This window comes from Corvus moneduloides, chromosome 1 (genome assembly GCF_009650955.1).
Source record: "Corvus moneduloides isolate bCorMon1 chromosome 1, bCorMon1.pri, whole genome shotgun sequence".
NCBI classification, from domain to species: Eukaryota; Metazoa; Chordata; class Aves; order Passeriformes; family Corvidae; genus Corvus; species Corvus moneduloides.
This window is the reverse complement of record NC_045476.1, coordinates 109749741-109773852: the sequence shown is the minus strand read 5'-3', so window position 1 is coordinate 109773852 and position 24112 is coordinate 109749741. Positions and strand designations below refer to the sequence as shown.

Here is a 24112-nt window from a genome sequence, read left to right as displayed (position 1 = left end):
TAAATAAATAAATGCTGAACAGTGCTGTCTAAGTGACAACTTTGCTTGTGGACTGGCTGCTAAACTGTTTTGCCTGGCTGGTACATATTACTATGGAGTCTTCACACTGTATTCAGGGTTTCAGAAGCATTTGGGAGATTAGGAAGGATTTTGCATGCCGTGAGAACATTCTTACAGTTTATATCAGAGGTGGAAACATTTGCAAGTGATACCAAAGCACATCACTGTCTAAGCTGGTAAAAATGCAAAGGAGTTACCACCTTCTTTATGTAATTATTTCAAATTACCACTTTATTTAAGATATAAAGCACACCAAGTGGTTACTCATGCATATTTGTGTGAAGAACACATGCACATTTGTGTGAAAAAGCAGACTTCTGGAACACCTCACGACCAAATTTCATTTTTTTTTCCTTTGCCTTTATTCCTCAAACCCAACTTAGAAAACCTGAATAAAAATGATGAGTGATGTAAATTCCATGAGCACATAATTAAACTTGAGAAATTAATTAAGCTACAGAACTCTAATCCTACATGTGTTTTTATAAGCACAATGAGAGTATTTAAGGGAAGTCTTTACAGCGTTAGATGTTCTCACTCAATCTTTCATTGCATTTATTTTATTTGCAGTGTTGCATCACACCAAGATGTATCCAGACAGTGCCAGTTAAGTGGAGCAGGCAGATAAGGTGCTATAGCAAGCGCTGTCTAGCATGGCCAGGCACTACACACACAGGGAATAAAATACAGGCCTGACTGCATCCACTGAAAGATTGTACAACACTCTGCTTTGAAGTCTGCACATGTGAACATGTTTAATGTCAAAGCTCTGGCCACATGGCTGTGTAAAAAATGGTGTAACTCCCGCAGAAATAAACTCATGTGCAGCTTAAAGATGGATCCCCTTGTGCTATTTCGAAGCAACACCAGCTGCAGCCCCCCACTTCCCTGCTTGCATGTGTCGCTGCACAGAGCAACCTCCACCAGCTGGCCTCTGTCCCAAAGCCCTTCCAACAAGCTGGGATGGCTGGAGTGCACCTGACCCCTCACCCCTCACAGACAGCATGAAAGCTGGCCAATAAAGGTTTCCACAGCCCATGAACCCCTCTGTGAGGGCAGATGTTCCAACCAGGAAAGGTAAGTTGTTTCAGCTGAGGTTCAAGCACTGGAACAGGCTGTCCAGGGAAGGGTGGAGTCACCAGCCCTGGAGGTATTTAAAAGATATATAGATGTGGCATTTAGGGACATGGTTTAGTGGTGGACGTGGCAGCGCTGGGTTAATGACTGGACTCAAGGATCTTACGACCTCTTTTCCAACCTAAATGATTCTATGATTCCCGGGGGCAGCTAAGCCTGATGTGCTGCCATTTTGCCTCGTCAAAGACCATCTTCCTATTTATGTGTCACAGTCCTGTGAATATTGGCATGAGTAACCAAATTTGCAGTAAGGCCCCTTCCAAAGAATACAGCTTCCTTGGGTGTTAAATGCTCTTCCCTGGTTTCACTTTTGGCTCATATTACAAACTGAGTTATGGTAATAATTCATTTTAGAAGTTCATATTAGCAGTATCAAGGATGACAATATAAGCCGTACCCATGTCTGCCCTTAAGCTTTTTTATGTTCATCTGGCATCAGTTACACATTCCATATTCAGAAGTGAAAACTATGACACTAATGTGCACATAAATAATGAAGTAAAGCCATTGGGACTTCTGGGGAGGGGTGCCTTGAAAGCATGCAGTATCAGATATTAAATATGTATGTTGTATTATTTTCTTTGTTGTAAGGAGATTTCACTATAAAGAAGTTCTTAGGATTTGGGTAACCGTCAAATAATTTAACCCAGACAACCTAGAAGAAAGAGGGAGGGTTTCTGTTGGTTTCTACCTCTCAGCACCCTACAGTATGACTTTTTTCCTTAGAAGAGCCTGTAGCCTGTTGAATAATTGACAAGTAGCCATCTGCTCAGTTTTTGTCAGGCTCTTTGACACAGACTGCATGCAAAACTAGAAGGAAAACCTGGTGACTGAAGTCAACAGGGATGACCAAGAACAAACCACCTGTTGACATTGTTAATTAAGGCTGAGGAAGGAAAAATTTGCATTCTGCAGAGCTTACCTGTAGTTTCTTCTTCCTCTGATTCATTGTCTTCATCGTCATCATCATCATCATCTTCTTTATCCTCATCCTCCTTCTCTTCTTCTTTTCCTTTTTTGACCCTCCCTTTCCCTCCCTCCCCCTCTGGCTCTTCTGTTCTTTTCTCACCAGCCTCTTCCAGCATTTTATCCTCTTCCTTTTCTCTGCTGGCTGTTAAATTCATCATAGTTATGTCAGGCAGGCTTCCATCTTGGTGCACCAGTCTGTTGGTAAACAGTAGCATGTCAGCAAACTGAGGAGTAATGACATCGTAGTCTTTTTCTTTTCCAAACTGTATAATTAGAAAAAAATAAACTGTTCATGGAAAATGCCTTAGAAGTAGAAAAGTTAATGATTCTGGTACTCTCTCCAAACACACACTGAAAATCGAGTTGTTGGAATGTATTAGTAACTATTTCTCACTCAGATACTAATGGTTAGTTAGTAATGAGTGGTATCGACACTTAAACTTGACATTTTCCCCACTGGAGAAAATGGTCAGAGTTTAAGATGTAGAAGCATGAAATGACATTATTTAAGAGGAAACATTTCATGACTTCATAGGGGACTTACTCATTTTGGTGGTTTGGTATTTTTTTCTTGAGGCTGCTCAAAGTAATTGGAACAGAAAGAAAAAGGGAGATGAGAACAGAGGGGTTACAGAAGAAGGTCATTGACAAATACGTCATGCTACATAACAAGTCATAAAGCATTCTCCTACTCCATCTGCGGAAGCCTTCTGATGCCAAGAGCATGCCATCATGACATTCACGGGGTGCCTTTTTAAAGAAACATGGAATTGCAGCACAGATGGAAAGGGGCAACCTATTTACATCAGTGCTAAGCGTGGTCACTGCTGTACCATGCTCTGAGTAATGCAGCTGAACCATCACAGGTATCTGACCTATCACTGTAAATTCATTTCTACCTTCTTCCAATTAAAAGATGCAGCTGGAAACCCAAGGAAATTGCAAATTTTCTTCCATCTATAGGTTTGGGAAAAAACAAAAGCAAGAATTCCATGGCTGCACCTTCAGAAGATTTTATCGTATCTGTCTTTGACAGTACCATTCATTCTCTCTCTCTTTGCCACATCTCACAGAGAATTTTTCCTTGATTTCCAATTGTCTCTAACTAAATCTATCTGTAAGTTCCACTCTACCAAAACTGGAATGTGATTTAACTGATCTAACACAGAAATTATATTTCTCCAGTGCCATGGTGCCTTTTTTAAAAATGAGATTATTCAGTATATATATTTTCTCTACTGAGAAAATAAACATTTTCTTATGGTTTCATTTTTTCTCCTACAGCTGTGCTGTAGGGCTCACCTCCCATAGTTGCAGAAAACCCAGTTTCCCTTTGACTATGACTTCTTGCAATAAAGTCTCCCTTTAGCAAGTATATATCTATATGATTAGGTCACTAAATGTTTGGTTATGCTATTGAAATTACTACACTCAGCATACTTTCAAGCACGTGTAAGACTGTTCTAATATGCTACAGTACCATCTCAGGGGTTTATTTTTCTTGATGTGAAATTCTGGCCTTTAACCATTTAGACAGGAAATTCTGCCAAGTCTAGGATTTTCACAGTTTAAGAACCTAAAAATCTAGATTTTTTTTTTCCCCTGATCATTAAAAATTAAGAGAATAGGCTAGGCAGTTAATGAGAAGTTCAAACAAGCAGAATTATTTTTCAATCATTTGGGAGTCACAGTTTCTTCAAGATGGAAAATTTGGTGTCTCAAATGAAGGAAAAACTACAGAAATCTGACTAAACAATCCTGAAGTAGAAATGCCATGCCAGTTATCAAAAAGCAGAAAAGGTGGTTTAAAATTAGAAGTTTAACAAGACACTCAAACACCAAAAAATATCACATAATAATATTTAATCACATTTTAGCCACATTTGTGACAAAAATTCCTCATCATGGGTTGGGAAATGAACCTGAGTGTCTAATAACCTGAAAAACTCTTATAATCAAGAATTTATTTTGTAGCTTTGGCTACTGAAAATAGAATCATAAAATGGTTTAGGTTGGAAGGGACCTTAAAATATCCCCCCCCACTGCCATGGGCAAGGACATCTTCCACTAGATCAGGTTGCTCAGAGCCCCATCCAACCTGGCCTTTAACACTGCCAGGACTGGGGCTTCCACAACCTCCCTGGACAGTCTGTTCCAGTGTCTCACCAGTCAACAGTAAAGAATTTCTTCCTAATTTCTAACTTAAATTTCCCTTTTCAATCTGTACCCATTACTCCTTGTCCTGTCACTACAGTTCCTGATGAAAAGACCCTCTCCACCTTCCCTGTAGGCCCCCTGGATACTGGAAATTTGCTGTGAGGTCTCCAAGCAATCTCCTCTTCTCTAAGCTGAACAGCCTCACCTTTCTCAGTCTGTCTTTGTAGGGGAGGTGCTCCAGTCCTCTTACCGACGTTGTGCCTCTACTCTGAGCTTGCTCTGATAGTTCCAGGCCTTCTTATGTGGGGGATCCCAGAGCTGGATGCAGCACTCCAGGTGAGGCCTCACCAGAGCAGAATAGAGGGGCAGAATCACCTCCTTTGACTTGCTCTCCACACTCCTTTGGATGCACCCCAGGAATCCATTGGCTTTCTGGGCAGTGAGTGCATGCTTGCCAGCTCATGGTGAATTTTTCATCAACCATCACACCCAAGTCGTTCTCCTCAGTGCTAGTCTCAGTCACTTCTCTGCCCAACCCATTGGTGTGTCTGGGATTGCCATAACCCAGGTGTAGGACCCTGCACTTTGCTTTGTTGGACCTCACGAGGTTTGCATGGGTCCACCTCCCAAGTGTGTCAAGGTCCCTCTGGATGCCATCCCTTCCCTCCAGTGTGTTGACAGCACCACACAGCCTGGTGTCATCAGCGAACTTGCTGAGGGTGCCCTCAATCCCACTGTCCATGCCACCAACAAAGATGTTGAGTGGTCTCAGCCCCAGCACTGATGTTGAGAGACACCACCTGTCACTGGTCTCATGACCAATGAGCCATTGACCAACTCTGCGTGCGGCCATCCAGCCAGTTCTTTATCCACTGAGTGGCCCATCCACCAGATCCACATCTCTTTCATTTGGAGACAAGGCTATCATACGGAACAGTATCAAACACTTTGCATAAGTCCAGGAAGACAATGTCGATTGCTCTGCCCCAGTTTATCAATGCTGTAGCCCTATCATAGAAGTTCACCAAATTTTTCAGGCATGATTTGCCCATAGTAAAGCCATGTTGGCTGTTACCAATCATCTCTTTTGGGGCTCTTGGTTATTTTCATATCTAAGACATGGATCAGCTAGCATATACACTAAAAGGATATTCAAATCTCTATAAAGTGACTAAACATCAATGTTCCCTAACAGGACATAACTAACTTATATTTACCTAAAACTCTAATAAAGCACCATTAGGAAGGTCATGTATAAAGAAGAGAGAATGAATTTTCAGTTCAGTTCAACTGTTATGGAGATCCCTGGTTACTATAAAACATCAGAGCTCATTTAAAAGACAATGCACCATGAAATGAAAGTAACTATATAATCAGACAGGTTTTGTATATATGCAGTTGCATTGATTTTTATGAGGTATCTTCCCAACTAACTTTTATAATGGAAAAATCTACATTCACACTGGTGTAAATCAAGGATTTAATGACTTACCTCAGTGTAAATTGGACAGAAACACAGTAACTCTATAGGATTTTGTATGAGTAGACTCATCTTTCTCTTATTCATATAATTCCCATTTGTATTTTGGAGATCTGGGAGGCAATGGGGTTATAAAGATGGGTACATGCAATACATATACCTGATAAAGCCTCAGTATGAGTTTAGTTTTCAGTAGGCTTAGTTTTACTGGCATCAGTAGGCTTGAGCATTGGATCATGTGCTCAGGAGATCCAAGGATAGACAAAAAGCCCTGCCCAATGTTTGGAAAGTTAGTCTACTTGGAATCTTTCTTCCAAAACTTCCTTATGTATTGCTAGGGTTCTTTTTGCAATTTTTTTTTTTCACTACAAGATCACATTATATTGTAACAGACAACAGTGAGGTATTAAGATATAAAAACTTCACTAGAATTTTTAAGACAAGCTACCCATACCCATCTTCACAGCTAGTGAGATATAACGTCATTGTTGGAAGCCACATAATAATGGGAAATTATCCCAAATAACATAGAAGTATTATGTCTGATACTTAGGAAGAGAAATAACTAAATAATAATTCAGGCAAGAAGCCTTGAAGGTACAGCCACTAGTGCTTTTAGCTGAGCGCATTTCTTACCCTCAGGTTCATTAAACGGTGTATCTATAATGGGAAGTATATCAGTAGATCTAGTTCTTGGCAACAAAGCAATTTCAGTGGCACTAAAATCAGGCATGTGACACAGGTGCTTGCTGGATTCCTAGTACTTTCATGTATTTGTAATCGACTAGAGCAGGAGATTAATTAATTGAATGCATTATTAAGCATCTTTTGCCTTTGATAGTTTTTTGCTGTTTATGAATTGCTTGGAACTTTCTAGCTAAAAGAAGTTCCCAAGTATTTTTCATGCAAAACCTTAAGAAGAGAAAGCTTTCTGCTCTGCAGAACACTAGTGACCCATGTCTTGAGTATTTGGTCTGCAACACTCAAACTGAGCACACAGTGCCATACCTCCACTCGCAGGGCTCCGAGTGCCTTTATGGGCCTTTAAGGGGATTTGCTGCCTGAATCCAAGCCCTGTTGGGGTATGTGGCCAGGCCAGGAAGCCTCAGTGAAGGAGGACCCTCTCCTTTCACTGGGTGCTGCTTTCACATGGAGGCTTCCACTCCTATGTTGTGGCTGCATCACAGCTGTGTCTGTGCCTGCTCCCGTGCCTCCCTGACCCTAAGCCTGACACACAGCCTGACACCCTGCCTTCACTGCAAACCTGGCTTATCTCCATGGACTCGCTGGGACCTCAGCGGGTTGTGGCTGACCCTTGTTACTGATTGCAGACCTGATCCTCACCCTCAGCTGTTGGTCCACGTTTCTGACTGCCCATGGGTGAGAGTCCAGCCTTGCCTCCTGGCCATGCCCCTCGGCAAACAGCTTGCCTGCCTTAGCCAAGGTGCTTGCCCTCACCACTCCCTTAAACACAGACTTTCTGCAGACCAGAATTCCAGCTCTGGTGAACTTTTAAGAACGGTGACCCAAAGTACGTGATGACTTTTCAAGAAGGATCGTGAACATGACACACAGAGCAGGCACTCACAAATATCTAAACAAGGTATCTTCTTGGTTTTTCTGTTTATATTCAGTAGTGACAACAACTCAGAAGTCCTTTTATTCTCAGAGATGATTAAAAAATAGTGCACATTTATTCCAGTCAAGTATTTTGAAAGGAATCTAATTTATGGAGTAGTTTTCAAGATGCCATTTATAAAGGAATGATGATGATAGCAGTTTGGATCCTGCAGCACCCAGCTCAGCCCGTGAATTAACAGCCTTAGCATGCAATGGTTTCAGTGTTCCCTTTCCAATGCTAAAATTTCAGTCTGTACAAACTCACAGCACATACCACACATTCAGTTGAGTGGGCCCTCAAATTCCCTATCTTACATGCTTGGAGAAAACAGGGATGTGTGTCTCTCTGTCTGTGTGTACATAGGCACATGCAGGCATGCATCTTTCCATGCACAAACAAAGGGTAGATAAACGAGCCTCCTCAACCAAATCTATTGCCTGCAGCCAATTACAAATAGCACCAATTATTCCTGCATTGAGGCGTGGGCAAAGTTTAGGAGAATTCTCAGCTGGGAGAAGAAACTCACAATGTATGAATATGCAGAAGAGATGTGTTAACTGCTTCATTAGCTTTAGGAAACTGCAATACCTGAACAACATTATCTCCCTGCTTACTTCACAGTACTGCGCAGCAAGAACATACTTTGCTTTAAGGCAACTAAGAAGTAACAAAAAAAATAAGGTATATTGGTTTTAAAGGAAAGGAAGAATTGAAGTACCCACCTATTAATTATTAGATATACACGGCCATTGACTTTGGCATGGCTATGAGGTGGGAGATGAAAGCACAAGATGAAAATGGGAAATGAATTAGAGAGAGAAAAGAAAACCATTAAATAGGAACGAACGCACTTTCCTGTCTACCAATGTGCTATGACACACTGTCATAACAAAACACACTCTGAAATCTTAACATACACCATTCAGTGAATGTCTAGGAAGCTTATAAATGCAGCTCTTAGACCTTTAGATCCTATACAAGTTCAGTCAGAACTACAGAAAATTTTCATAGTCCCCAAGATGTGAGAACAGCCTTTACTGCCTTACTTCAAGTAAGCCTTCGAATACCACAATTTTTTAAAATGATTTTTTCCTTCTTAAAAAAAACCATAAAGGTAATTATGGCAAAGCATCTTATCAGAGAAATTATCTACCTCATAGCCTTTATCTCTGCCATTCCATAATTCATGGTACAGCAAGGAAATGGGCATGGAAAATCCTAATCAGAGAATTTTTCTTTCCCTTGCAGATGTAAAACTGACACATTCAGTTCTGACATCTTTATAAATAGTGAGAAGTTCCTCACTCTGCCAGTTCCAGTGTGCCAGTTTCTGTGCCCTCTCATTGCAGCTGGCAGAGCCTTACCCTTCAACTCACTCTGCAAATTTTGGAGATGAGAAACAGCATTTTAATAAATGAGCATTCTCAGCAATTTTAACAGGACTCTTCAGTTAGACACAACTGTAGTAATCACACCTGGCAGTTCAAAGGTAGATGCAGGAACTGGACGTGCTTTCTTTATTACTTTCATGACCACCCCTCAGCTGCTGTGATCATTCTAAGAAGCTCACTACTAAAAGGACTGCGTTCTGTCTTGTTAGTCAAAATGAAGGTTCTAGTTCTTTATTTAAATTTTTTTTTGTTGCAAAAGGTGCAGCATAAAAGCAGTTTAGAAAGGTAAAGCAGTTGTTAAGTGAATGATAGTTTCTTCAAAGCAAAAAGGAAAATTAAGTTTTAGTAGCTTTGAGAGAAAATTACACATATGCATGAATCTTTAATCTGTTTTAATTGCCCCTGAAATTTATTACTAGCATCACTGTTAAGCTGAAGTTGGTTGTTCTGTTAGTTCTTATCTAGCTTTATGCATCACCAATACAAATGTCAGCTGAGCTCTCACTGCAAAACTTTGAACTATAAAGTCAGCTGATGCTCAGTAGTGATTTATTGCATCAAGGGAAGAAAAGAGATGTATTTTCATATGCCAGGCAGTTTTAACAGGAGTACAGATCAAGAAAACTGTTCTGATTTGAGTACTGGTCATAATAGTTAAATCTTCGCAGGAGGAACAAAGGATATATGTGATATTTGTGATATTGAAAATACTTCAAAATGCCAAATGTAGCACATATGCCACATTTAACAGTTAAAAATATCTAGCGACTTATATATGACTGCTTAATACAATCTAGTACACATTTAGATTAAAAAACCCAGCATTCTAAATCCAAGACAAAAAAGCTGATGATATCACATGATCCTCTTCATCTATGACTTTAATAAAAGGCTTCGTATGACAATGTCTACTTTTAACATGGTATCTCAAGGCTACTTATTTGTGGCAAAAATGTTTTCTTGCAATGCATGAAAACATTTTGTGTCTTCACTATCAGCAGGTCCATCCTTTGGGAATAATGTGACTTTAGTCACAGTGATCCTCTTCATGCCAACATTTGGAAAGCTGTATAATAATAAAGCTGTGTGTAATGGAAAGATTTTCAAGTAGCAGTTTCACAGGCAAAATGGACCCATCAAAATCCTACAAATGCTTCAGGGTTTTTTTCTTTTTATTTTGTGTCTATTGGATCACACTAGAAGGAAGGTGGAAACTTCCTATGTTACTCAACACAAGTGCAAACTTCGGGCTACAAGCGAGCTTGCAGAGTTACTGGACTGCTGTAAAGCATTCCCCTAAATGCCTCAGCCCAGGAACAATCCGATTTCAGCTCAGACACCTGTCTGGGCTCTGTTTTCAGGGCTTGGCCAATTCAGAGATGTTAACATGTACCCACTGCTGCACAAAAGTCTGCCTTGGGCAAGGGAAGTTTGTTCACAGGCCATTACAAAAGGGCCCTTGAATCTACTGTCACATTTAGCAATTCAAGAAGAGTAAAGGGAGAGTTATTACACAGACATTTAAAATGTAAGTTTAAAAACCACCACATCTTTATTGGGAAATTTTATCAAGTTTGATCTGTTCTGGTCTTAGCAATTATTTAAATACAGAAACTGGAAGCATTCCATAAAACTGGAGCTTATTCTCATGGCACAAATTTGTACCATGCACTGTGAAGTAGCTTCATATCGAATTGAATGTATGAAAGATACCTGAAATGCTTTGTAAATCTTGCATAACCTAGAACATAATTCCCTGCTAAGTAACCGTCATTATTCCATAACATCCTGTGGTCTATGTGGTGTTATGCAGCTAGAAGTGCAGCTGATACAGTTATCACTAGACAGGTAAACATTCTAAAAGTAGGGTCTAAATTAATTGCTTTCTTCAAAGAATGCCTATGTGGTGTTATGCAGCTAGAAGTGCAGCTGATACAGTTATCACTAGACAGGTAAACATTCTAAAAGTAGGGTCTAAATTAATTGCTTTCTTCAAAGAATGCCTGCAATTGTCATTGCACAATATAACACTATGTACTACAAAACCACTTCTCTCTCTCATACTCCTGGCTCAGGATCCTAGGCCAGATTGGTTTATATGCAGGAAAATATGTAGGAATTGAACACTGGAAAAGTGATGTCCCAGATTCATTAATAAGTGCTAATGAACTTTTGGATGAAATCACCCAATGTCTAGCATAGCCAAGGGTCAGTACTATGAAAAGTAACCACAAATTCAGAATTCTTCCATTTCTGAAGTTCTACTTTACAAAAAGACCAAACTGCTCAATGCAAATGTGATATTTTCCAAAGATCTCCCAGTTTTCATGTGGCCCTCAAAATGGACATTTTAAGAAAAGAAGTGACCCAAATGAAGAGCTGTGTTTCTTACTACTGGCAGGTACACATACAAAAGGGCACACATAGTAATTGAGCACCTAACCCCCATTAAAGGTCAAAGCCAATGAAATAAATACATAAATGACATTAGTACCTTTGAAAATGTACCCCAAAATGAAAAAGTTCAGTGTGTAGGGGAAAATGGGAAGAGACAGAAACTTTGGTTGTAGTGGGGTGCTGGATACCGTGCACCTTCTTTTTAAGCCAGGTAGTCATAGCAAAGGCAAATAACATCTACTGAAACGTGAGCTTTACAAGACAGTCAGAAACAGTATTTCCATACAGATAATCAATAGTTCCATCTATTTTGCTTCTTTACCTGTAAATAGTGTTGTCCTGTTTGCTGGTTACAGCTTTCAAATCAGTGATCTGGAGAAACCGATCATGGAAATAGTGAAGGTGCAAGATACACACCAGTAGGAAGGAGGTGGGGATAAAGATGCGTGTGAATAGATCAGCCACAGAAAACTGTTTTAAGCCAAGGTCCTCTAGTCTGGAAAAAAAAAAGGTATTCCACTAAGGCATCTTTTCACACACAATATTCTTTCCATGAGACATTATTATATATCATTTGCAATAGGAAATAAGGGGATGGTACTTGTTATGTAGTTTTGTTTTCTAAAATTCTCCTAAGCTAGCAAGTTTTACAATGCAAGCATGTTGTGTTTGGACTCAGTAATATAGAGAGGTACTGTAAATGTACAGTCAAATGAACAAACCCTGCCACGGATCTCTTGAGTCAGATGACTTGTCTCTCACTGAAAGTCCTGCACTGGAAATCCACTCATATTGCATATACTTTCTAAGGTAAGCTCCTCTTGAGAAATGACCAACTCATTATAAAGATGAAGAAACCCAGTCCTCCTCATTAGCAGGAGAGCAGGTCCACCTTCCTCAGTTCCAAACATCCTGCAGATCTACCCTTAATCTTTCCCTGGATCTTGTTCTGTGGTCAAAGTGGTGAAGAGAAGTATTGGCACTGTATTGAAAACAGAAGCAATCCAAAGACCTAAGCAGCCAATTGGAGAAAATATGACTCTGAGCTCCTCTCTTGGTCTTGCTCATTTCTATGATTACATCAATAAATCTACAGCTTAATAACTGAGTGCCTAGAATCAGCTATGCCTGAGAACGGCCGCATGATGTTTTTCTCCCATAAGAAGGAAGACTGCTCTCCAATCCTTCCATCACACTGAACTCAGAGATCCAAAAATGAAAAAAATTAATCAAAACCACTTACTTCCTTTCATCCAGGCCTGTCATGTTCTTCCACAACCCGGGGAATGACTCAAATTGGTATGTGTAGATGAAGATAAGTACCAACATCGTGTAAACAACAACTGACATCCAGAAGTACTTTAAAATCTTCCTCCACCATTCGTAGTGTACCTGAAAATCACACACTAAAGATGCTGACACAAGCTGAAGGCAAAGAAACTGACAGAAATATTGACAACACTGTACTGTCAAACAAGGACGAAGAACACTACTTTTCCTAGCTGGTCTGAAGTAAGCAATGATTACCCAGCAGCAGCCACAGATTTTGAGATACAGTTTTTACTCCTGCAAATGCATTCAAGTAAAGACCTTTGTGCAAAAATGTCTGATGGGACATGGGCCACAGGCCACAGACACCAAGTCAGGGATAGCTTCAGTCGCTTAGTTTCATCACCATTAGGTGATAAAAGTCCAGGAGGAGCGGGACTCCATGCTCATTGGGATATGGAAGCTGTGTGGATCAAGTGCCACAAAAACTAGTGGCTATGTAGAATGTGCTTAGATTCAGAATTTTCCACAAAGGTTCCAAAGCTTATGGTGAAGTGGCATGACAGAGCAGAGGTGTGCATTGTATCTAATTTATGTGCACTTTGCCTGTCACTGTAACCACAAACCAGAGGAAAATTAGTCTTAACCCCTTCAAATGGTCTCATTCTGTTGTGTCTAACTAAAGAACAAATACACTGTTTATGAATTCTATTTGGAGCTACTTTACTACCAAGCTAAAAGTATGAATAATTCTATTCAAGGATAAAATTCAGTTAACACAGTTCTCACTTACCTGATAGAGGGCCACACAGAAGAGGAACAGTACCATATAGATGATTTTGTACATGACAATTGTACCCTCAAAGCTGACGAAGAAGAACATGCCCCCACAGACGTAAATCCAGTACTTGATTAACATAGCCATCACCAGATTCCCCAAGACTTTCATAATGTCCTGTTCATCCTCCTCCTCTCCCTCCTCCTCCTCTTCCTTCTCCTCTTCCTGTTCTTCTGACACTTCTCCCTCTTGCGACTCCTCTTCTGCAAATACAGAGTCACATTTGGCCTGTCTATTCTTGGGACTTTTAGCAAGTATTTAAATAGGTGGAAAGTAAAATCTCTGCACACAACACAGAAACTTAAAACACAATATTCACAAGAGACCGTAATTCCTAATCATGCATGGCTCCAGAGCAAGGAAACGGGTTTTAACTTCATATGATCTTAGACCTGCTGCTGGAGCCATGGGGCACATAGATATACATGCTTACCAGACACCCGTCTTCACTTTGTCTGAAACACCAGCAGTTGTAGAGGAAAATTAAAGCCTAAAGGTTGCATAATGGATAGTAGCCAAAACACTTTCCATGGCAATGCTTATACTCTCAAATAAGCAACTTTTTAAACTGGAAAACAAAGAAACCACCAGCACCACCAGAAACCTCTCATCTTGAGTTTAAACTCTCATCTCGAGTTTGAACCTCCCGTCTTGAGTTTTGTCCTTCAGATAATATTGTGTTTACCTCCAAAAACCACAAGCAAGGGAAAACATTAACATAAACCCAAACAAGCTTAAAAAATATAAATGCTGCACTAACACTGCTGGTTTTCAAAAAAACTACCACTTATCCAGATTTTTGTGCTGTACCTGGGCCAGAAAAGACAAACTGCTTTAGCTTTATGAAGAGGTCAGGATTCCCCAGTTATTAACCTTGTGAGGTGTGTGGAGGGCAGGGTAAGTGTCCCCCCAGCAGCAAGTGCACGTGCAAGTATGTAGATAACAGGGTTTGCCAAAAACATAGTACACAGTTGTACTGCTTTTCTTTCCACTGACAACAGTATTGAAACTTCACCATCAAAAGTCTTGCCCACTCTTTTTGTCCCACTCACCATCCCCCTTCTCAGGCTCTTGCCTTGAAAATCCTTGTAGTCCAGCTTTGATACTGATCAGATATTTTACTGAGACAAGGATTATAATTGAGAGGAAACTACACCACTGCTTCCAGGGCTCACTTTCTAGCATTTCAGTGCACTGAACTTTTTCAGTTCAACATCTGGAGAGAGAGCGTAAGGAATGTTTGGAGAAACACGTGCCCAGTAGCACAAGAAAGAACAGGTCACTATGCTGTTAGATAAGCTGAATCTAAACTTTTCTCTCAGGTGTGCTTGAGCCCCTGCACTGAGAAAAAAAAGTTTATTTTTTCCACTGAAATTTGTAGTTTAACTTCTGTGTCTATATAAGAGTTTATGTCCCAATGAAACTTCCAAGGAATTTAGCAACTTTTCCTAGGTAAATTCATCTCCTGTGGTTAAACTTTAGGGCAATTACTCCCCTGATTTGAGTTTGGAACATAGCAGCAAACTGATCATTTGAAAGTTCCGTGATCTTTCTAAAATGAGTCATTTTATTACCTTCCAGTAAAGAGAATTCTTATTTTATTTGTATTTCTAAAGTTCAAATGTGTTTTGTATCTGAGAGATAGCTGCACATAGATTTTGTAATATCTTTGTAATAACAGATACCTTGCTAATTGCTTTCAGCATCAGAGAAACGCAGTAACTGGAACTTCTATCATGACTGAAGGAATAAATTGGATCTGGCTTTACCTTTTTCTTCATTTTCTTCACTTCCAACTTTGACCTCAGATAAAGTAGCTTCTTTTAGCCGAAGTGCTTTCTGTTCAGTGAGGTGTTGCCTAAGCAGTAGCCAGAAAGTAATTGTGAAAAGAATCTGCAAACAAAAATCAAAACAAAACCAACAGACTAATTGTATATCCTATGTCCTACTGATACAAGCATAGGTTTTCATAAATTTTGCATGCTTTTTTTTTCTCTGTCTCTCAGAAAATGGCAGTGATGGCATTGTCAGTGTCAAAAGTGCATCTTAGGGCAAGTTATGTTATTTAGGAAACATCCTGCATTACAGACAATTTTGCTTCATTTGCACTTTTCCATTTCTTATAATACCATAAAAGTATTCACTTATATGCTTCTATTCTACCCTGTTTTATTCAGTTTTTAACTACTCTCTTAAAAGTTTAGGGATCTTCTTACTATGCCTGGTTTGTATAATTCCCATTTGTCAGATTACTGTTCATTTTTACCATTTTTTTCAGGAAAGACGCACATGCAAGAGTATATTGTCATTATCATGGTTTTGTATATCATAAATATTTTGATTTAGGAGATTTGTTACTTCAGGTGCTTAAACGCAGTTAATTTAAAAATCAATATTTTTGTATGTCTTGCAGTTACTGAAGACCCAGTCAGTGGAATCTGCCTTGCATTTGCAACAGTTACAAGAGTTGAGATAGCTCTTAATTCTTTTAATAGCTTCAAGAGATGATAATTCAGTAACAGCAGGATACCTTAGAAATAAACAGATCTCTTTAATGAAGAGTGCATTTCTGTGTTTTGCAAAAAGCTAAATTTAACAGCTTGCAATACCCAGAGGTGGACAAAATTCAGAAAATAGCATGATGCCTATTGCCACACACTTGATTTTATGCTTATTTTCTACAAAGTTTCTGCTAATTCCTCTGTGCAGAAGGAGACTTATTTCACTACTTAGATAGAAGAACAAAATTTCAAGAAGGAAGCACGTAAGAGCCAAATACTTTGCACACAATAGACAAGACCAGTAGTACAATGTATTCTTCTTCTGATGCACAAGTCCTTAATGGGTAAAAGGATTGCTCCCAGGAGATGGCTTTTTTTATTGACGCTGCTGCTAACATTGAGCCACAGCAGCAGATTGTCAGCCTGTGTGACTTGTCACAGCTTCCCCAGATACCTCTTAAAGCTCTGGCTTTTGCAACACAAACCTTTGATATTGTAAAACACAGACTTTTCTGCAGTGATTAGCTCTGTCTTCCTGCCAGCTTTACTCCCTTGTTCTACTTGGCATTTCCAGAGCTAGAGCTGGCTCTAAGAAAAGCCATGAAGGGTCACAGACCAAAAGAAAAGCTTCCAGTCACTTTTTACAGTATAGATTTTATCTCATGTTCAGGCCAGGAAACACACATAGCATGCAGAAACTCATGCAGAAAGAATTACAGTACACATCTTCCTTCTGCAGAATACAGTATTCAGTCTTCATTAAGTTCAACCATTATTCAAAGGACCTTAAATTAGGAATAGAGGGGAGGTACAGAGTTACTAGTGCCCTTAAGAGGGACTGATGGACAAGGCAAACGGTGCCTGGGATGATGTGAACAAAAGGAAATACATAATCAGCAAAACAGGGCTTATGCAGGGGCACCTCAAGCATTTGTGTATAAGCAAGGCAATTACTCCAACACAGCCTTAAAGTGAAACCTGTCAGGTTCTTTCTGGGAGAACAACATGTCAGGTGCCCCCTGAAGTGTCTGCACACTAGAGCCCTGCAGCATGGGGAAAAAACACAAGCAATTAGAGATCTCTGTGCAGGGCTGTGGTCTTGTTGGGATGAGAGAGACAGGGTTTGATGCCTTGAATACTTGCAATACAGAGCTACAGGCTCTTTAGGAAGCACAGGCTGGAAAGATGCAGAGGTGAAGTTGGGATTTGCACAACAGCATAGCTGGAATGCATAGGCTGCCTGGGGATGGAGGATGGACTAGGTAATCTGGGAGGAATGCAGAGACTGGCCAAGCATGCAGAGACATGGTTAGAAAAGTCAAAGCCTGAAGCTGAGTCTAGAAAGGCATGTTGAGAGCAACAAGATTTGCTTCTGTACATACCTCAGCAGAAAAAGGAAGGCTATGGAAAATCTAGGCCTGCTGCTGACTGGGGTGAGGACCCTGGTGACACAGGGCACGGAAGAGGCTGAGATACCAAATGCCTTCTTTGCCTCAGTCTTTGCTAGCAAGACTGGCCTTAAGGAAACACAGTTCCTGGAGACCACAGAAAATTCTGAAGAGGAAGAGTCTTCCTTTGATGGCAGAGGTACGGATCAGGGAATATTTAAAGAAAGTGGGCATACATAGGAGCATGGATCCTGATGGGATGTACCCAGGAGCTGGCTGGTGTCACTAGTACAGGCTACTCTGAATAATCTTTGATCAAATGTGGTGGCAGGAGAAGTGCTGAAGGAAAGCAAATGTCACTCTTATCTTCAAGAAGGACAAGATGAAGGATCAAGCCTGAACAACCTCACCTCAATCCCGGGGAAGGTGATAGTGGTGAGATGTTGGAAAAGGCTTCCTAGAGGTGGTGTGGATGCTCCATCATTGGAAGTGTCTGAGGTCAGGCAGGATGGGGATTTGAGCAGTCAGATCTAGTGAAAGATGTCCCTGCCCACGGCAGTGGGGTTGGACTAGATGATCTTGAAAGGTCCCTGCTGACCCCAAATCATTCTGTGATTCTAATGTGATGGAGGAGCTAATCCTGAAAAACCTTTCCAGGCAAATGAAGGTTGAGAAAACCATCAGGAATAGTCAGAGTGTATCCACCCAGGGGAAGTCATGCTTGACCAAGTTGGTAAACTTTTATGATAAAATTACTGACTTGGTAGGTGACAGGAGAGCAGTCGATACTGTCTCAGACTCCAGAAAGAAACTGTCTCTCATAAGATCCTCATAGGGAAGCTGATGAAGTGTGGGCTGGATGAGCAGTGAGGTGCACTGAAAACTGACTGAGCAGCTGAGCTCAGAGGGTCATGATCAGTGGCATAAAGCCTAGTTGGAGGTCAGTGATCAGAAATGTACCCCAGGGGGAAGTACTGAGTCCAGTCTTGTTCAGTATCTTCTTTACGATCCAGATGATGGGGCAGAGCGTACCCTCAATGAGTTTGCTGATAACGCACAGCTGGGAGGAATGGCTCACACACCAGAGGGCTGTGCTGCTATTCAATGGGACCTCAACAGGCTGGAGAAAGGGGCTGACAGGAACATCAGGGCATCCAATAAGGTGAAGCACAAAGTCCTGCATCTGGGGAGGAAGAACCAGCTTATGCACCATTACATGTTGTGGCCCAACCAGCCGGAGCATAGTTTGGCAGACAGCCTGCAGATCCTGGTGGATAACAAGTTGCAAGTAAGCCAGCAGTGTGCCCTTATGGCAAAGAATGTTAATGGCTGCATTAGGAGGTTTTGACAGCAGGTTGAGAAAGGTGATCCTTCTTCCCTACTCAGCACTCACGAGGCCACAATTTGAGTTCTGTGCCCTGTTTTGGCACTCCAGTACAAGAGAGATGGAGGCACAGGAGAGAGTCCAGTAGAATGGCCATGAAGGGACTGAAGCATCTTTCCTATGAAGAAGACAAAGCTCAGGGGGAATCTCATTCAATTTCTATAAATATCTGAAGGGAGATGGAAAGAGGTTGGAGCCAGACTCTTTTCAGTGGTTCCCAGTGATAGGGCCAGAGGAAACGGGCACAAACTGAAACATAGGAGAATCCCTCCGAACATCAGGAAACTTTTTTTTCCTGTGAGGGTAATTGAGCAGTGGCACAGGTTGCCCCGGGATGTAACAGAATTTTCACTCTTGGGGTTATTCAAAAGCCATCTAGGTATGGTCCTGGGCAATCAAGTCTAGATGGCCTTGCTTGAGAGTTGGACCAAATGACCTCCAGAAGTCTGTTTTAGCTTCAACTATTCCCTAGTTCTGTGAAAGTTATGGAGTGAATTTTATTCAGCCTAAAAAAACCCAGTAAACGCCTAATGGCTTTATGGATGTGGCCAAATCATCATATATAAACAACAGCTTCCTTTCTTGACACCATCTGTTTTTAGACAAGATATTTGATGATATAGCTAATAAGAAATAATGTCAAAGTGAATGAAGTATTAAGACAGTTAAAACTCCTCAGAGATTTATGAAGTAATTGAAAAAAGCTGTAGAACTTCTCTTGCAGAACCCCTTGAGCTTTATGCCTCTTACCAAACTAGCCCTACCTTTACAAGACAAATAATACAGCACTCACTAACTTTCAAGTGCATTAAAGACCCAGAAATGGTTGTCCAAAGGGTATTGCCGGCAAGGAAGATGAGATAAAGAATCAACTTAAATTGTGATTAGGAGTCACAGGGGAAGTGATCCACTTAGCACAAGGGGAGCAGTGCCAACTAGATGTACTCTCTGAGATGCCCCTCTTGGGTGCTCTAGGAAAAAACATCCTATTTGTGCTCAGTCCCTTTCCCAGGAGCAAACTTGCAGAACAAAATGCATTTTTAAGACATCAAAGAAAAACTTTGTCATGCACTGGGGTCAGCAAACTCTTTTACTTCTAACCTAAAATGGATTTCAACTCATTCTGATTCAGGTGTAAGGATAAAGAATTAAAACTCAGTCACAGCTATGTGCTGCTGCTTGTGCCAAACCATTAGGGAGTGAGTAGTACTGGTAATTGCAATTACAACAGAGTTCCAGTTGCCATCATAGTCAGAGACAGTCTGACATCCCATGGGTGTTAATCTAGCAAATCAAATAACATCTGGTTTTGAATCCAGTTTATAAAACCAAGCAAGTGAGCAATTTCAATCCGCCAAGTATTTTCTACAGAATTATCATGAAAATGTAAAAGGTGTCTGAAACATTTGCTCTAGTATTAGCTTAATATGCAAGAAGCAGTTTTCTGAAGACTCTTTCTAATGACTTGCCCTTTACTTTAGAATTGCTACTGAAAGTGATTACACTGAATACTGTGGATGCACTCTTAAAGAAATGTCAAGAGATCCATATTTTTAACACAATGTATATTGGGGTGTCATAAATAAATCTCAGCTGTTTGTTACACTTACCTTTGATGCCAGCTCCCCAGGTTCCTTTCTTTTTAAAAAACCAGATACTTGAGGAAGTTCATCATTCTTGAGCTCAATACTCCATATATACTGTAATATTAGCAGTAAATTTCCATAAAAAACCATGAATGGTGAACTGATCATGGCGTATTTCCTTCGGTCCCGAATCATCCACAGTGTGCAAGACCAGATCAGTAACACAAAAGTCAACCAGCTGTGATACGTGATGCTCCACGCCTTGTGGAAGGAGGAAGGAGAGGAAAAAATGTTCGCAGATCCATTCAGGAACAACATAGACACATATTTCCCGTTACACTTCATTTACACTTCTCTACATAGTGCATATTTTCATTTTCATCAGACTCTCACCCATATTAATCACCTACTGGGCCAGCTAAAATAAACCCCTTGGAGAACATGCAGAAAGTGGATTCTGAGGGCAAACCCTGCTTTATGCATTAGCTGCACTTCGTAAGCAGACTCATTGCTTCTCATTACACCAAACTAAAAGAGATGGAAAATAAAGATTAATGTTTGGGCACAGAAGTTCTTCTTGCAAAGAATTCAGAGTAGGAATAGCAAAACCTAATCAATGGGTACTACACTCAAGGCCTTTGACAGCATTTAAAAATGGCACTAACTCCATACTGTTCTAGCTTTTGTGGAATCGGTTTAAAATGGAAAGCTATGGTGAGCACCCACCTAACCTGAAGAACATTTAGTCTACAGTAACTGTGGTAGATTACCTGAATGCTCACAGCTACAGAATGTTTTCTACAGCTTTCAGAATTCAGTTTGCACAAGCTTCTCAATTAAACACTCAAGAAAAGGATTTGGGGTTTAAGTATTTTTTATATACAGTGTGTTACTGATTCAGGACTAAATTTAGCTGTATATATGCTACTATAAATGTGGAATAACCTTCAATAAAGCCTTTTATATTCCTTTTTAATTTAAATAGAAAATTATTAAACATTAAGAATATTTCTATCAGGTTAGCTTAGCCCCACTGGAAATGATGTCTTTTAAGGGTGTGTGAAAAACACTAATATGCTACTCTGTTCTCATACGAGAAAATAGCTTACACTGAGCTGTCTGTGGCTATAGTATAAATGGAATTTGCATCAAAGCATACCACAAATAAATTAATAAATTAATTTGGGTCACATAAAATTGGAATATGTCATGAAGAGAGAAGCTGGTATTAAACTACAAGAAAGTTCTTCAAATATATGATCTCCTTTTATATTGAGAGGTATGACCCTGGAAATTAATTAAAAGGGAAATGCAGACCTGGTCTAGTAAAAGGTGTCTCTGCCCAAGGCAGTGGGGTTGGAACTAGATGACTTTTAAGATCCTTTCCAATCCAAACCATTCTATGATCTAAGAAGTACATGAGTTTAAAAGAAACTGAGAAAAAGCTACTGTGTCAATATGAAAATAACTAACTACTTGCTAATGTCTCAGAATGCATCAACTGAAGTCCATATTTTGCAGAAGGAGCCTGCCTTATTTAAGGGGGAAACTTTTTCTGTTAAAGACAGCAAATAAAGTTTGAAACTTTATGCAAACAAGAGGCAGCCAAGGTAATTTGTTTTACCATTTTTAATGCAAATTTGGGCCAAGAAGCTTTATGGTTAATTTCATCATAGCTGAAATTTTTCCAAAACAGTAAAAGCAAAGCTTGCACTGGGAATATAGAAAGACATCTACTCATTATGTGGAAAACTTGGTATAATGCAGCTCAAAGTATTTTCAACAAGGAGGCTTAAAAACAAGCAACAGCATGAAAAAGAGAAAGAAGGGTGAAAAGTAAAACAACAGGAAAATCTGGCTTGGCACAAAGTTGTATTTTCCTTGAGATCTTTCTGTGTCAATACAGGAAACCAGGCTTTATAGATCCTTTCTTCCCAGAGTAATTGGATGCATGCATCACCTGAATTAGGAACTGTATTTTTACAGTTTTCTATATCAGTATGACATACTTTAATCCTATAGGCAAATTTCTGAGTGGTGCAAACACATGACAAACCTGCTTGTGCAGAAGCTTGGGAATCAATAGAAAACTGAGACCCAGTGGTTTTCTGATATTCAACAGACAACAAAGCCTGGGGCTCCCAGTCCTGGAAATGTGATGTTTAACCAGAACGCCACGTGTCGCCCTATTTAAAGGTCTGTAACAGGCCTGGGAATTATGCATTAATAACCTAAAATGGGCTCAAAATGATGCAGACACCATATTGATATTTTCTAAGCCTGATGCAAAGACTTGCTGAGAACCAGCTGATGAGATAACTTTCAGAAAGGCATTGAGAAGACTTTTGTAAAACCAACAGCATTACTCTTTTCGTTGCCACTACTTACCATCATAGCTATCAGAGCACAAATGTAGCTTTGCTTCATGATAAATTGAAACACAGAGACCAGGGCATGCAATTTAACATTTTCTTTTTCCTCCTGAGTAACTTCCTCTTCTTCCTCCTCCTCCTCTTCCTTTTCTAAGTAGAAAAAGAAATTCTTATTTGCAATCCATGCTGGTCTAAAGAGAGTATATGCATCCTCTCCTGGAATTATTTTGCTTGCAATCGCTCTGACAGCTACTTCAAATCACAGTTTTGGTAGGCAAAGTATTTTGGATGGTATACACCTACAGCCCAGTTTAAAAAATTGCCATATGGGCATCCATCAGTGTAAGGTGACAGCAGGTATTTACCTTTAACAGGCCAAAGAGCTTACCGAAATGACAAGAAATGCTAGAGGCAGTGACTGGAGATACAGAATAAGAAAACCACGTGGAACTAAGGACAATTCCTAGGCAATTCCCTACCTGACGTGCCATCCGAAGGCTCCCACTTGTACTGTGGTGTGGAGTACACATCTGCTTTGGCTGGACCATTTTCTAATGGCAGTGCAGGGTGGATGGTGTGATAGTCAGCAGGGTTCCCGTTCACTGTTACCAGCAGCACCTGCCAGGACATGGGAGAGAGGCACTGCATTTACCATGGCACTCAGAAGAGTGTGACTCCTGTGTTTTGCTACTCTTGGAGTGCCAATGTTAAAAGAGGTTAACAAGTAACTGCAGTTACTTCCAAGAAAGTGATATGTTATAGTCATGTTGCATGCAAAAGTAGCACAGAACAGCTTCCAAAATCAACTGTTGTTAGATTTTTATGCTGTACCAATAGAACTAACCAAAAATTCATTCTCCTTCTTAGGCAAACTATTACATCGGGATTTTCAGTTCACATCTAATTATTTCCAGTAGCTATGAAAATAGTGCCTATAAATGACTTTCAAATTTGAATTATTAGTGGTGAGATCTATTTTTGCTGTTGTTAATAAAACGACTTGTGGTAATTATTGTTATTGATGCCACATTGTTGTCACTTGGTAGTGCTAATTCAACACTCTTTCATGGTTTTTTTTGGTGATTTCAATTTCAGCTCTTGTGCTTTTTTGGATAAGGGCTCCAGAAACCTTACAATCATTTGTGACTTTCCTACTGGCATAAATTCACGTGCAATGGGTTAGTGATGGCAGTACACGCTCAAGACTGACTTCTGCCCAGGCTGTGAGATAGGAGCATATCTTGCTTGTCAAAACTATGCACAGGCATGTGCAACAGCCTGTGAACTGTCTCAGCATAGTATCTGGGTTATGCTCAGTCATATCCAGCAGCTGCACCAAGTACAGACTGTGGAGCATGTTTATGTTAAGTCATAGATGCTCCCAAAATTCATCTGAATCTCCATTCTTCTGTGTGTGTGGAGCAGAGGGGACATTTCTGATTTCAGAGTCTGCTAAGGTCTATGGCAGTCAAGATAAATTGATCATTTGCTGTCTGTTCAAATAAAGACCTGGATTTTCTGTAATCTGTAAATTGAACTCATATGTGCTGTTGGTCATGCTT

The 24112-nt window shown here is 40.2% G+C and overlaps 1 protein-coding gene across 5 annotated transcripts in view; it reads right to left on the bottom strand.

Annotated features, from left to right (window-relative positions):
- The window catches only part of PIEZO2 (piezo type mechanosensitive ion channel component 2), a 292650-nt gene that overhangs the window by 69938 nt on the left and 198600 nt on the right, over positions 1 to 24112 (bottom strand). For 3 of the 5 annotated variants that reach the window (XM_032121792.1, XM_032121810.1, XM_032121801.1), the window contains exons 11-20: positions 23030 to 23168; positions 22567 to 22700; positions 20203 to 20439; positions 15089 to 15212; positions 13275 to 13522; positions 12456 to 12604; positions 11535 to 11708; positions 8147 to 8188; positions 2711 to 2743; positions 2120 to 2361 (exon numbers count right to left, since the gene is read on the bottom strand). In XM_032121792.1, coding sequence (XP_031977683.1) covers positions 2120 to 2361; positions 2711 to 2743; positions 8147 to 8188; positions 11535 to 11708; positions 12456 to 12604; positions 13275 to 13522; positions 15089 to 15212; positions 20203 to 20439; positions 22567 to 22700; positions 23030 to 23168 — 1522 coding nt within the window. The remainder of the gene's footprint in view (positions 1 to 2119; positions 2362 to 2710; positions 2744 to 8146; positions 8189 to 11534; positions 11709 to 12455; positions 12605 to 13274; positions 13523 to 15088; positions 15213 to 20202; positions 20440 to 22566; positions 22701 to 23029; positions 23169 to 24112) is intronic. The other 2 variants (XM_032121818.1, XM_032121828.1) reach the window with 2 other exon arrangements.